The 14,038-nt window shown below is 48.5% G+C and overlaps 1 protein-coding gene across 2 annotated transcripts in view; it reads left to right on the top strand.

The window, feature by feature from the left end:
• xkr4 (XK related 4) overlaps nucleotides 1-11,752 on the top strand; it is a gene marked incomplete at both ends in the record, with an annotated part of 41,875 nt that extends 30,123 nt beyond the window's left edge. Inside the window, one exon of one of the 2 annotated variants that reach the window (XM_079452692.1) lies at nucleotides 10,800-11,752. In XM_079452692.1, the coding sequence (XP_079308818.1) occupies nucleotides 10,800-11,752 (953 nt within the window). The remainder of the gene's footprint in view (nucleotides 1-10,799) is intronic. The other variant, XM_079452691.1, reaches the window with a different exon arrangement.
• Between the last annotated feature and the right edge of the window lie 2,286 nt (nucleotides 11,753-14,038).

Raw genomic sequence — 14,038 nt, 5'->3', positions numbered from 1 at the left:
GACATTGCACAAAGCAGTTCCACAGAGGACGTGACCGCCGCACGGCGCTCACTGTAGCAGTGTCGACATCATACAGTCCTTTCCACAGATATAGAGGGCTCAGATACAGCATCTGTGCTTCTGTTTGGTCTGTAGGTTAGTAACACAGATGCCCATGGTGTTTATTCGCCATTTGGTCAATGGAGAGCTTTACAATTGATCTTCTGCTTTGTTTGGTCTGGGATGTCTATAACGCAGTTCATCTAAATGCAGATGGCCTACAAATGGCAAATCTATTTATGACAGCCTGTGAAAACTGGTTGCATTTGCTCTGTTCCAGCCTACATAAATGGCATACTAGACACGCCCCTTATGCAAATGCTGTACCACAGGGTAGCCAACCTAATTATGCTGCCAAAATAAGATCGTGATGGTTATAATGCAACCTCGAAAAGTAGCTCACAAAATAGACCTGTTGTGTATTTCAGGGTTTGTGTTTAACAGCTTGTGAATATCAGTAATAGTTCAAGGATTTGACAAAGAGAGCATGCAGTCACTCAAATATAATAATAATACTCACCTTTAAATGGACAAAATTGAACACATCTCTGCACATTCATCATTTCACACGAGGACTCGTTCAATTATTCATGGCCAAGCGCCACCAGCGTTTTAACAGAGTGCTGATGTCCGTTCACTCGGATACAAAAAACGTATTTGTAGGAGCGTTTCCTGTTATCTCAAGTTCTTCTCTGCTTGTTCTTATTCATTTATTGAGAACAACAAAACCATGTTAAGCTCAATTTGATTTGGGTATGAATATCAACAGTACTGAGAGGTCAGAAGAAGATAATATTTACGCCTTCTTAATAAGGACTGTAGAGTTTGCTGTATACTCCAGATAAAATACAATATTGAATGACTGATAAACATTTGACCTGGAACTTACAGAGAAATTCAACTGCAAATGTTGAATTATTCTGTGCCACTTACATAATCTTATACTGCGTGTGCGTACGTGCGTGCTCTGTTCCAGTTTTATTCACATTTCACAAAACAGTTCCTGTTTGATGCATCTTTTTGAAAGTGTATTCAATCTTCTTGTACCTAAAAGAAACCTGCAGAGCTCCTAAAAAGTATTTTCCTCCAAGGTTTGGTTAGTTAGTTAGTTACTTTAGATAAACCGATACATACAAGGGTTGGTTAAAATAACATGAAGTTGAACACCCATTGTTTTAGAAGTCGGTGTTAATGGAGGCCTACTGTGATAAAAAAAAACATTGTGGTTATCTTGTGAGACTAGGTTGTGCCAGAACAAGCTGTACTCAGCAGTGGTTACAAAAATGGCGAAATGGGGGACTTGTCAGACTTACAAATGAGCAAAAATTCTGTATCCTGCATCTGTATTCTTAACAGCCCAACTGTTTGGTGTTTTAAAAAGCATCAGTCTACGATTTGGATAAGAATGAGATGCATTTTCTCTGCCAACCTGATCTCACAGGAATTCGTAACTATTTTACTTTGTGGCTAATTCGGATGATTTCATATGTTGTACAAAAACGTACAATTGTGAAGAAGCTATATGGAAGCCCCGCCTTGTTACATGAGACAATGTGGGCCATTCCTTGTCCTCTTCATCCACTGCCAATGCTGTGCAAAAGGGGCACTGTCAAAGACTGGTATTTTCTTCTCTCTTAGAATTGCTGTATGTCTCTACAATGGATGAAATGAAAAATACATAACACACATACTCACTGTCTAAACTGACAAAGTAACTAACAGTTAAGTGCCTTAAAGTAACGTACCACAAACCATGAATACATGAGCTATGCGTTGAATCAATAGAAATAATCAAGACGTAATAACCAATAATAAAGATGGACAGCTCCTTTACAACAACCTATCTAAAAAGAAATCTGAGTGTCCGCAGAAATACAACACACAAAGCAATTGAATACTTCAACGATTGTAAACTTCAATTACAACATGTGTACGACGTGCACATAATAGTTGCGATAAACACATAACCATATAAATATATACATTTTTCACAACATAAACAAAAACAGGACAGAACTCACCCTGCTCTCCGCCACGCTGTTAATACGTTTGTCTGAAAAGGCGTGTTGCCACCGGATCGTGTGTATTAAAATGAGTGGCTGCGGGCCTGTAGCTGGATACTATTGCGTTTACGCAGTATTAGCAGTGATAGCGGCAAGTAAACGGTCACTTTTATTGCAGTTTAAGATGTTAAATACAGAAGAACAAATAATTTACTTAGACAATTCACTCGGAAATGCGTTTTAGTAAGCATAACGCTATCGCAGAGTTTTTTTTTTACCTGAGGGAGGGGTTCAAACAGACCAATCACAGAGCTTGCGGTCTTTGTTGAATGGACCCGTTGTTAAATTTTTGGAGAGGTGCACGTCAGGCTATGCAGAGCTACGGCGTGGGTCCTACACACGACCATAAATTACACTCAAGAGACATCGCCTAGTTCCAGGGTGTTCACATAATTCTGTTGTGTTGCGTTTTAGACAGGAAGTGATCAGTCCATCAGCTCAAGCACATAGTAACCATGGCAGCCAGCTCCAAGAGAACAGAGTGTCACAGCAGTTAAGACAGACATCTTCTGCCTGCTGAAACTTTCACTGAACTCCATCCAGTGCAGTTGACTAGTAAAGCCCCCCTGTCAAATACAACCCAGTGCTCTTGTTCTCAGAGAACATGATTGACATCTCAGTCAATGTGCCAGTGAAAATAGCGTTACTGTAGGTAACTAGGGGCTACTGATGCTTCCATGCTGTTTGTAAAGCATTCAAAATATTTTAGCAAAAAACTAATGTAAGCATAAAGAGATGAAGCCCTAAACAACACATTTAAATTTATTCTGCCCCCCGTTATGCCACATTTAAGTAGCTTGCAACATTTCACCTTGAGCTGGTCATTGGGTTTGTGTTTTAACTAGTTTTTCTTTCCAGAGACAATAAAACAAGTTTCATCAAAATGAAGCAACACTCCTAAGTCATTGTTTCTGTGATCGGGGGTCTCTTTGTAAACGTTGCTTACGCACAAAACGGGGCTGTAAAACAAAGTTGATAAAGTCAAACTTGACGATGTGCGCACCTGTAAGCAAACTCTGACCCATGCGTACGCACAAGCAAGTGGAATTGGCGACACAAATGGTGAGATGGTCTCAAGTTGGATTGCAGAAAGTAGCCTAAATGTGAGAAGAACGATTATAAGTAGGATATTAATGCCTCACGCACATTCAATTTCACTCCATGGAAAACGTTAGATACACAATATCATGGTGATTAAATCTGCGGTGTTAATTGCGCTTGCATTGAATTGTTTCATGCACCCTCTTGTAAAATCCAACTCAAATCAAGATTCAATGGAAATATTTCATCATCGCCGTCTCACCATCACACTACAGAGTGCATGAGGAGGAGATGGCCCAACTGCAAGTAATACAGGACAGCATCAAATACCATTAGATAACTGCAGAACACAGTGTAAATAAATAACTAAATACATTTCCTTAAATGCTGGCATATATCATCAAATGTCAAAGTCTGGAAATCGTCTCGGTTACGTCTGTAACCTCGGTTCCCTGATGGAGGGAACGAGACGTTGTGAGAGACTGACTGGGGTTTGATCTTGAGAACCTACCTTCTCCGAGATAATTAATTATAAAACGCCAATGGGCTTGGCGAATGGCACGCGCACGCCAGTCTCCGCCCCGTACATACAGGTATAAAGGAAGATGGCGGCGGTCATTCACTTACCCTTTGTACTGAGGAACCTGGAACATTCACTGCAGTGATTCGGTGCAGCGTTGTGGCATGAAGTCACAACGTCTCGTTCCCTCCATCAGGGAACCGAGGTTACAGACGTAACCGAGACGTTCCCCTTTAGTCGGTCTCTCGACGTTGTGAGAGACTGACTGGGGATCAATCTTAAACGCCACAGCGCTTACACCGACATCACAACCTCTAGCGGAGCGACCCTGACTGGGCTAGCGAGTCACAAGAGTGCTACCGCGAGACGTAATCTTCCAGCCACATAGTATTGGTCATACTGAGAAGCCTCGACTGACGGCCTCACGGACAGTGGCGTATGCCTCTAGTAGCGAGGAGCTGTCCGGAGCCGAACACTGGGGAAACACTGCTCTCCTCTTAGAAGAGTGTGTTACGGAGGCCACATCCTACCCGGAGGGGAGGTACATGTGGAGACATGACATGGTCTCCCCGGCGGGGAGAACAACATGCGGAAAGGTGTTAGCCCGAATAGGGGGACAATCCAGGTGGGATACCACCGGCGGGGAGGTCACAGATTCACCAATCGGGAAATCCTGAGTGAGGAATTCAACACACGGGACGACCCAGAGGGGAGTCACTACGTATGGGGCACTAGTCCTAATACAGGGGTCTGCCTGAGCAGGGATGACTCTACCTATAACGGACCTGGTTCTAACAGACGGCTCCGCTCAGTCTGTTACCAAGTGCAATGCTTAGTGATGGATGGAATGCCTATACTTCGCCCGAGAGGGGAAAGTAGGGAGGCTTAATAACGCACTAGTCTCACCTGGACAGGGGAGAAGGCCCTTTCGCAGGCGTACGCCCAGAACAGGAGTCCGTCCTACACGCCGGGGGCGTTGAGGACATGGGCTGCTACTGGTTCCACGCGAAGATTGTAAAACCTTGCGAAGGTACTGGGCGTAGCCCAACCCGCAGCACTGCAGATGTCTGCCAGAGAGGCGCCTTGTGCCAGTGCCCACGAGGAGGCCACACTCCGAGTGGAGTGGGCCCTCACTGCAAGCGGGCACGGGCGATCTTGGGACTGGTATGCCACCGTGATGGCATCCACAATCCAGTGCGCCAATCTCTGTTTGGAGACAGCCCCCCCCGGGTGCTGTCCTCCGTAACAGACAAAGAGCTGCTCGGAGCTTCTTAGGCTCCGTGTGCGGTCCAGATAGAGGCGCAGCGTGCGTACTGGACACAACACATTAGAGGTTGGGTCTTCCTCCCCTGCGGGGAGCGCCTGCAGGTTCACCACCTGGTCCCGGAAGGGAGTGGTGGGAACCTTGGGCACGTAACCGGGCCGGGGTCTCAAGACCACGTGAGAATCGACGGGCCCGAACTCTAGGCACCCTTTGGACACGGAAAATGCCTGTAGGTCCCCCACCCTCTTGATAGAGGCGTGTGCCGTCAGGAGTGCAGCTTTCATCGACAGATGAGGGAGACTGGCAACTCCGAGGGGCTCAAACGGGGCCGTACCAAGGCCCTGTAGGACCACGTTAAGGTCCCAAGAGGGTACAGAGCGCGGTCGAGGTGGATTCACCCTTCTCGCGCCCTTGAGGAACCTGGTGACCAGGTCGTGCTGACCGAGAGACTTACCCTCCACGAGATCGTGATGTGCGGCAATGGCCGCAACATACACTCTCAGTGTGGAAGGGGAGAGATTACTCTCAAGTCTCTGCTGTAAAAAGGCCAGCACCGACCCGATCGGGCAATTCCGTGGGTTCTCCTCCTGGGGAGAACACCAGGACGAAAAGAGGCGCCACTTATAGGCGTACAACCGCCTAGTGGCAGGGGCTCTAGCCTGCAGAACAGTCTCCCGGACCGCTACCGACAAGCCCCTAAGGGTCTCCTCGTCCCGTCCAGGGGCCAGGCATGGAGTTTCCAGAGGCCTGGGTTGGGGTGCCAAACCGTGCCCTTCCCCTGCGACAACAGGTCCTTCGACAGGGGAATGGGCCAGGGGGGGGCCGTCGTCAGATCTACCAGATCCGAGAGCCAGGTCTGGTTGGGCCAGTATGGCGCCACTACCAGAACCTGATGCCCCTCTTCCCTGACCTTGCACAGGACCTGTGCAAGGAGGCTCACTGGGGGGAAGGCGTACTTCCGCTTGTCCCGCGGCCAGCTGTGTGCTAGGGCATCCGTGCCGAGGGGACCCTCGGTCAGGGAGTACCAGAGCGGGCAATGGGTGGAGTACGGGCAGGCAAACAGGTCCACCTGTGCTTGACCGAACCGCTCCCATATGAGCTGGACTGCGCGGGGATGGAGCCGCCACTCTCCGCGGGGAGTGCCTTGACGAGAGAGCGCATCGGCTGTCTGGTTCAGGTAGCCCGGGAGAAACGTGGCCCGCAGGGACTTCGTCACCTGCTGACTCCAGAGGAGGAGGCGTCGGGCGAGTTGCGACAACTGCCGTGAGCGTATGCCACCCTGGTGATTGATGTACGCCACAGCAGTCGTGCTGTCCGACCGGACTAGCACGTGTTTGTCCTGCACGAGGGGCTGGAGCCTCCTCAGTGCCAGATGGACTGCTAGCAACTCTAGGCAGTTGATATGCCACCGCAGTCGGGGACCCGTCCAGTGACCCGATACTGTGTGCCCGTTGCACACCGCACCCCACCCTTGCAGGGAGGCGTCTGTCGGACCCCCGCTCGGAGAAAGGTCAAGTCTGACCAGGGTAAGAGAGTGCGAAGGCACAGCGGAGTTACCGTAATCCGCCTGGTGCCGGCGTGCCACGCCGTCCAGGGAACCCGACTCTGTAGCCAGTGCTGAAGCGGCCGCATGTGCATCAACCCGAGAGGGATTACCCCCGTCGAGGACGCCATGTGCCCCAGGAGCCTCTGAAAGTTCTTCAGCGATGTCGAGGGATGCTAACTGATCAACCTCAGACAGCGCAGCACTGACTGTGCACGCTCGTTGGTGAGACGTGCTGTCATACGGACAGAGTCTAGTTCCAGCCCCAGGTAAGAGGTGCTCTGCGCGGGGGAGAGCTTGCTCTTCTCCTGGTTGACCCGGAAGCCTAGACGGTCTAGGTGCCGAAGCACAAGGACCCTGTGCGTGCACAACACATCTCGCGAGTGTGCCAAGATAAGCCAGTCGTCGAGATAGTTTAGCACTCGCACGCCTTGCTCCCTGACAGGAGCTAAGGCAGCCTCCACTAGTTTGGAAAAAACCCGTGGAGACAGGGCCAGACCGAATGGCAGGACCCTGTACTGATACGCCCTTCCCTCGAACGCGAACCGTAGGAACGGCCGGTGTCGGGGGAGAATAGAGACGTGAAAGTACGCGTCCTTCAGGTCGATTGCCACGAACCAATCCTGGTGACCTACCGAGCCCAGGATGCGTCTCTGCGTCAGCATTCTGAACGGCAGCCTGTGCAGGTGCTTGTTCAGGCGACGCAGATCCAAAATGGGCCGCAGCCCCCCGCCCTTTTTGGGCACGATGAAGTACGGGCTGTAAAACCCGGACGACATCTCGGTTATAGGGACGGGTTCGACCGCACCCTTCGCCAGAAGGGCGGCGACCTCCTCCCGAAGCACGGAAGCATTCTCTCCTCGCACCGAGGTGTACAGAATGCCCCGAAACTTGGGGGGCCGCCTGGCGTTTACCTGCTTCAGGCGGCCTGACGCAACGTCCGGGGGAGATTGCGGTCGGCGGCCCGATCCATCCAAGACACCGTCTGGACGAGAGTGCTGTGGAGGAAAACCCAGGGAAAATATCTCTCTTTGTGAGTAAGTGGGTGCCGGGCCCTGAAAAGGGCCAATGAAACTTCCCCCAGGTTCGTCCCGTCAGGGCCGCTTAGCAGAGCTCTTGGTGGACTGCTGACAGGGGACAGATGCCTTCTTCCGCGGGGCTCGATGTCTCTGGCGGGTCGTCCTATGGGAGGGTCCTGGAACCGGAGGTGCCACCGCGGAAGGGCGGGGCTGTTGGGAAACAGACTGCGGCCAAGAACGTGATGACCTGCTGGTGGCCACGTCGCGGCGCGGCAGGATCTGCTTGATCGCCTCGGTCTGCTTCTGAACTGCGGAGAACTGCTGCGCTATGTCCTCCACGGTATCACCAAACAGCCCGGCTTGCGAGATGGGCGCGTCTAGAAGGCAAGCCTTCTGGGCGTCGCTCATCTGCGCAAGGTTGAGCCACAGATGCCTTTCCTGGACCACCATTGTGGACATCGACCGACCCAGGGCGCCCGCCGTGGCCTTCGTCGCCCGTAGCGCGAGGTCTGTGGCAGTGCGCAACTCACTCATGCGAGTTGGGTCGGGCTTCCCGCCATCCAAATCCTTCAGGACTTTCGCCTGAAAGACCTGGAGGATTGCCATAGCATGGAGAGCAGAAGCGGCTTGTCCAGCAGCACTGTAAGCCTTCGACACGAGTGTCGAAGAGAGCTTACATGCTCTGGACGGGAGTCTAGGTCGACCCCTCCAAGTGGCAGCTGTCTGCGGGCACAAGTGGCCCGCGACCGCACACTCCACCCGGGGAACGTCGACGTAGCCTCTAGCCGCTCCTCCATCCAGGGAAGCCATAGCCGCCGAACCCTCCTGCCTGGTACGCCCCGAAAAGGGCGCATGCCAGGACTTGGAGAGCTCTTCATGCACTTCCGGGAAGAACGGCACCGGGGCGGGGCGCGGCTTTTGACCACGCCCCGACCCCAGAAACCATGCATCCAGCCGCGAGCGTTTCGGGGAGGGTGGAGCCACACACTGCAACCCGATGCACGCGGCTGCCCGAGAGAGCATGGCCGACATCTCTGCGTCCGTCTCCTCTGGCACTCGACTGCCTGACGACAGGAGATCAGAGGAGTCTTCCGCATCAGATGCCAGCAGGCAGCTGTCCGATGCAGCGACAGAAATGGAATCATCATCCCTATACGCAGTCTTTCCACTATGAGACGGCTGTCTGCCGCTCATAGGGGACAAACCAGGTGAGCGTGCCGGGGTATGGATGGTCCACGAGCATGTAACTGACGGAGCGACATCCATAGGAATCCCCGAATCACCCCCGCCGCTCGCCAAAGCGATCAACCGTGCCGAAACAGCGGCTGAAGACGCCTGGGAAGCAGACGGGGTGGTGGCAGCGCTCGAAAAGAACGTAGCCAACCGTGACCGCAACACCTTGATTGCCATATCCGCACACGCTGGACATGCCCAATCAGTGAAACCTGCTTCAGCATGCTTGAGCCCCAAGCAAGTGACGCAGGTATCATGGCCGTCAGACTCCGGGATGAGTCTGCCGCATCCGAGGACACAGCTACGAGACATATTCGTAGCCGGAGGAACTTACCTCTAAGGGTCTGTAGCCTTCTGCCGAAACGCCCAGGGGAAGTCCACGAGAGGAGAAGTCCGCTGCTCCGCGTTGTAAATCCAGCAGTAAAAGTTTCTCGAAGTCGAGTAAGGTGCGTTGCATACACAAAGCACACAGGTTCCGAAAAACAAAGGATAAGTGAATGACCGCCGCCATCTTCCTTTATACCCGTATGCACGGGGCGGAGACTGGCGTGCGCGTGCCATTCGCCAAGCCCATTGGCGTTTTATAATTAATTATCTCGGAGAAGGTAGGTTCTCAAGATCAAACCCCAGTCAGTCTCTCACAACGTCGAGAGACCGACTGAAGGGGAAACAGCCATTTAGCTCTCACAATCGTATATGAAAAAACATTCGTCTTTACATTTATGCCATCCAATATTATCTCAGGTGAAGGATACCACTTATTCATTGTGATTTTGGCATGGTGTTAATGATCAGTCTTATTGCTTTTAACATATACAGTAAATGCTGCAGAGACCTTCTTTTGCTTTAATAGGCTAATTTTAATAATTATTATTAATACTAATTATGACAATTCATCATTTATAAAGCGCAGTGAATCGCATGTGTGGACATTTGTGATTGCGTTGTGGAGATTATGGATGGGATCGGAGGTTTTCTGCAGTTTTATATAATTGTTTTGTTATTTTCTTATGGCATCTGATAGCGGTTGGACCCGGAAATTGTATGAACTTCCATATATGGTGGTACATGGCGTGAGGCTTGACAAGCGGATTGGGTGCCAGGCTCATTAATGTAAAGATCAGCATTCATGAGCTTCTTTGCATTTACTATTTATGGTTTAAAATTGTTGGGTGTATGCTATTTTTGGCTTTCGGGTGCACGTACACTTTTAGTAAGGATCCTAGGCGTAGTTTTATAAATTAGACCCCAGGACCTCATTGTGGTGTGACTCAACAGAGACAGATGTGATGTCAAAACAGATGTATTACAGGACTGTGGTTGGAATTCAAGCCATTGACGTGCCATTTCATGCAGAAGCTACTCCATTAGCCTGTCCTCCAGAGACATGAACACATAAAGATGCAGTAATGAGATAAATGCATTTGCATGCCTTGGTGAGCACTTCCTTTTGTGAATATGAAACCTTGTCAGGGTACATTTATACTTTTTTATTTATAGATTTGTAACATGGAAATCTGTTCACGCCTTAAGGTAATTGACAGAACAATATTACTTGGAGTAAACCTATATTCTTCTTTCCGTACTATGTAGTTTCCAGATTTTATTTCTGTAGTTAGCAGACATTCACAGAGAAGAGAAATTATAACTCGTGAATACATATTCTAAATAAATATATAAAAACTGTATTTCAAAAGCTGTAAAAGCTCCAAAAGTAATTGAACTTAAATTATATTCAACTTGCTTAAAAAAATCTAGTTAAATTTTGCAAAACCTATAAAATGAAGTTACATGAAATACAACAAAAATTTTTTTGTGTTCAATATAATTTTAATTAAATTTCATTTAACTAACAAATTTAAGGTGTCTTTTGAACTAAAGTTTAAAGTTTTTTTAGTTAAGATGGCAAGATTTATCCGATCTGAGCGTTGGCAGGCGGCATGTGACATCCATCTATGAAAAGTATTGAAAACAACGAAAATATATTTCAGATGAAACACAGGAACGCATTTTGTGCAAATGGCCACTGAGATTTACATTGTTGAATGCTAACCAACATATCTCTGTTTTATTTCAGGAATGACTGCTGCTGCTTCTCTGGTTTCATTGGCCTGGGCTCTGGCCTCCTACCAGAAGGCCTTGCGTGACTCTCGTGACGACAAGAAGCCCATCAGCTACCTTGCGGTCATCATTCAGTTCTGCTGGCATTTCTTCACCATTGCAGCTCGGGTGGTGACCTTCGCTCTCTTTGCCTCCGTCTTTCAGCTCTACTTTGGCATATTCATCGTGCTGCACTGGTGCATCATGACCTTCTGGATCGTGCACTGCGAGACCGAGTTCTGCATCACCAAGTGGGAAGAAATCGTCTTCGACATGGTGGTGGGCATCATCTACATCTTCAGCTGGTTCAACGTGAAGGAGGGTCACACCCGCTACCGTCTCTTCATCTATTACTTCATGATCCTGCTGGAGAACACGGCCCTGAGCACGCTGTGGTACCTGTACCGCTTGCCGGCCAGCACGGACGCCTTTGCCGTGCCCGCTCTTTGCGTCATCTTCTCCAGCTTCTTCACCGGCATTGTTTTCATGCTCATGTACTACACTTTCTTTCATCCCAACGGTCCGCGCTTCGGTCGCTCTGCCAGTTTGGTCCAGCTTGAGGACCCCACCGCCACCTTCGCGCTGCCCCCTGAGGGCGCCACCAATTCCCTGCGCTCCAACCGCGGAGGCACGCTGGCCAGGGACGCTGACCGCGAGGGCAAGTACAGCGAGCGAGACGGTTGCGTACCTATCTTTCAGGTGCGTCCCACCGCCCCCTCCACACCCTCTTCTCGTGCCCCGCGCCTGGAGGAGACGGTCATTAAAATAGACTTGTGCAGGAATCGCTACCCTGCCTGGGAGAGGCACGTCTTGGACAGGAGTATACGGAAAGCCATCCTGGCCATCGACTCGTCCCCCAGCCCGCCCCGCCTCCAGTATAAAGATGACACACTCGTTCAAGAGCGTCTGGAGTATGAGACCACATTATAGCCTGCGCTGTGGAGACACAGAAACACACAAATAAACACTACACAGATGATCATCCACTTGAATAAACAGCAGGACTGTGGCAATAAAGTTCATAGCGCTCCATGTGGTGCAAATTGCATCTAGCCATGATGTTGATTGTCATAAACAAACAAATACAGGCACAACTTATGGATGGAAAAATAACCTTTTTTGGTTACCGTAACGTTTTCTTTTTTTATTACTTCGGTCTTGTCAGGGAATATTTGGGTTTTTAAGAAGTCACTGCTCTGGCTGACCACTCAATACTCCTCAGAACTTTGTTTCAGAGCCAGGCTTGGGTTAAAGCATCTCCAAACGGCATCGTAAGGGAGAAGACACTTGCAAAGTTTGTTTCTCGTTAATTCACAATAGTGCAAATGAACAAACCCTTGAAACGGGCTGTTTAATTATTTCATTATTCCGACGCTGTATGTCTACCTATCGCACTGGAGCGACAGTGGTCCAGAATTCATGTCGGTGGTGCACACTTAGGAAAATTGCTGATTAGATCCACGAGTCTCTTCACCAGGGTGCTGAATTCTTTTAGTTTCATCAGCAGTTCTCTACCAGTGCCAAACGTTCTGTTCACACTGACTCTGAACTGTGGGTCTCCACCGCAAACTGTAAATATAAACAGGGCAGCATTTCAACCATCTACTTGAATCCTGTACAAAGTAAAAAAAGAGAACAGAAAAGTGTAGTTTGTGATTATCACACGCTCAATTGAAGCCACTTGGGGCGGCGAGAACACGCTATTGTTTTCTTCTATTGAGAAGAAGGCAATAGGCCAAGAAAACACTTCCTGGCAGCTCCCATTGGCAATCCTCATTCACCTCAGTGCTGTGGGCTGTTAAGGATCTGTCTGCAAACACACGTGCACACAAGAGTGAGGGACACAGCAAACCACAGCCACCGCCAAACTGCACTCAACAGAACCGGGATGCACTTCATCCTCTGGGTTAAAGATACAGTGTTCTAACAGGCTGGGTCAGGTGTATGTGAGCCGTATCTCTTCCGGTAAAGCGTGTGTAGAGAAAAGGGGTCACTTTTCTTCATCCCAGAATGCATCTGGAAAGCCGTGGAAGTGTGCTGCTCAAAACCCTACAGACTTTTTTTTGTCTTCAATTCCCAAAACAGTCTACAAATCAGATGTAAAAGCCACGAGAAAGGAGCACAGACGCTCCAGGCCCGTTCCACAATTTTCGGCTAAAAGATCACTGTATCTTTAAATATGCCAAATGCATCCTTTATATATGAAAGTGTTGGAACATGTGTCTATGTCAAATTTCTGGCGGCATATAGGGAGGTGGTAGCGAAAAACAAGCACAAGTCATGTCACAGGAAGGAATTTCAGCACAATGAAGGAATTAGGTTATTGGCTACACTTATGAGACAGAAAAAGTAAAGTCGACAGAAAATTTCACAGTGACAAAAGTTCGATGTGCCTGTTGTGGATTGATTTTTTAATGCTTTGTGTTTGACATCATATCTGACATTTTAAAATCATGATGTTCCTTTAGTTACGGATTCAAACGTGTCTTACAATATTGTTGATTTTGCTTAATGCCATTAAGTCTTTGCGAAGACTGGTATAGGATGTTAAGATCTGTTTTACTTATCATGGTTACAATTTGAGTTACACTATATTGAGCTTAGTTTTTTCATCCAATGCAGATAAACATGCAGACAAACATCCTAATTGCGTTGGAAATAATTTATAAAGAACACAGAAAAAAAATAAGTACAATTTAGATGAGCTCTTATGAGTCTATAACAAATACCACAGTGAAATGTAGACCTGTGTAAAGCTGTTTTGTTACTTTCCTATATTGTCAGATTTCCCCCCCCCAGTGTGTCTTATGCTTTAATATCTCAGCGTGATGGATGATGATGATGCTTTGTCTTTAGGCCATTTTTTCCAAACAGCCTCTGTAAGAGTCCTTTGTCGTCAGAGCACAAAACACTTGTCTTAGCACACTAACTATACAATTTCCAGATTCACCACCTACACAAGACCAATCTGAGGGAAGACAAGTGATGTACGACCTCTGTAATATTACATTTTCATGTTTTTCTCATGATCGTTTTCCTCTCTTTTTGAGATGCAATAGATGTTTATCCAGACTGCACTGCATCCTTGGATTGGTATTGTGATTATGGTGATAACATTTTTTTTTAATTCTGTGATCATTTACTCACCCTCTTGTCATTTCAAACCCATATGATTTCACAAAAGAAGAACCAAACAATGGCGGTGTCCATTCACTT

The sequence above is a fragment of the Barbatula barbatula genome (assembly GCF_947034865.1).
Source record: "Barbatula barbatula genome assembly, chromosome: 3".
NCBI lineage: Eukaryota > Metazoa > Chordata > Actinopteri > Cypriniformes > Nemacheilidae > Barbatula > Barbatula barbatula.
This window is presented reverse-complemented; position numbering and strand designations above follow the sequence as displayed.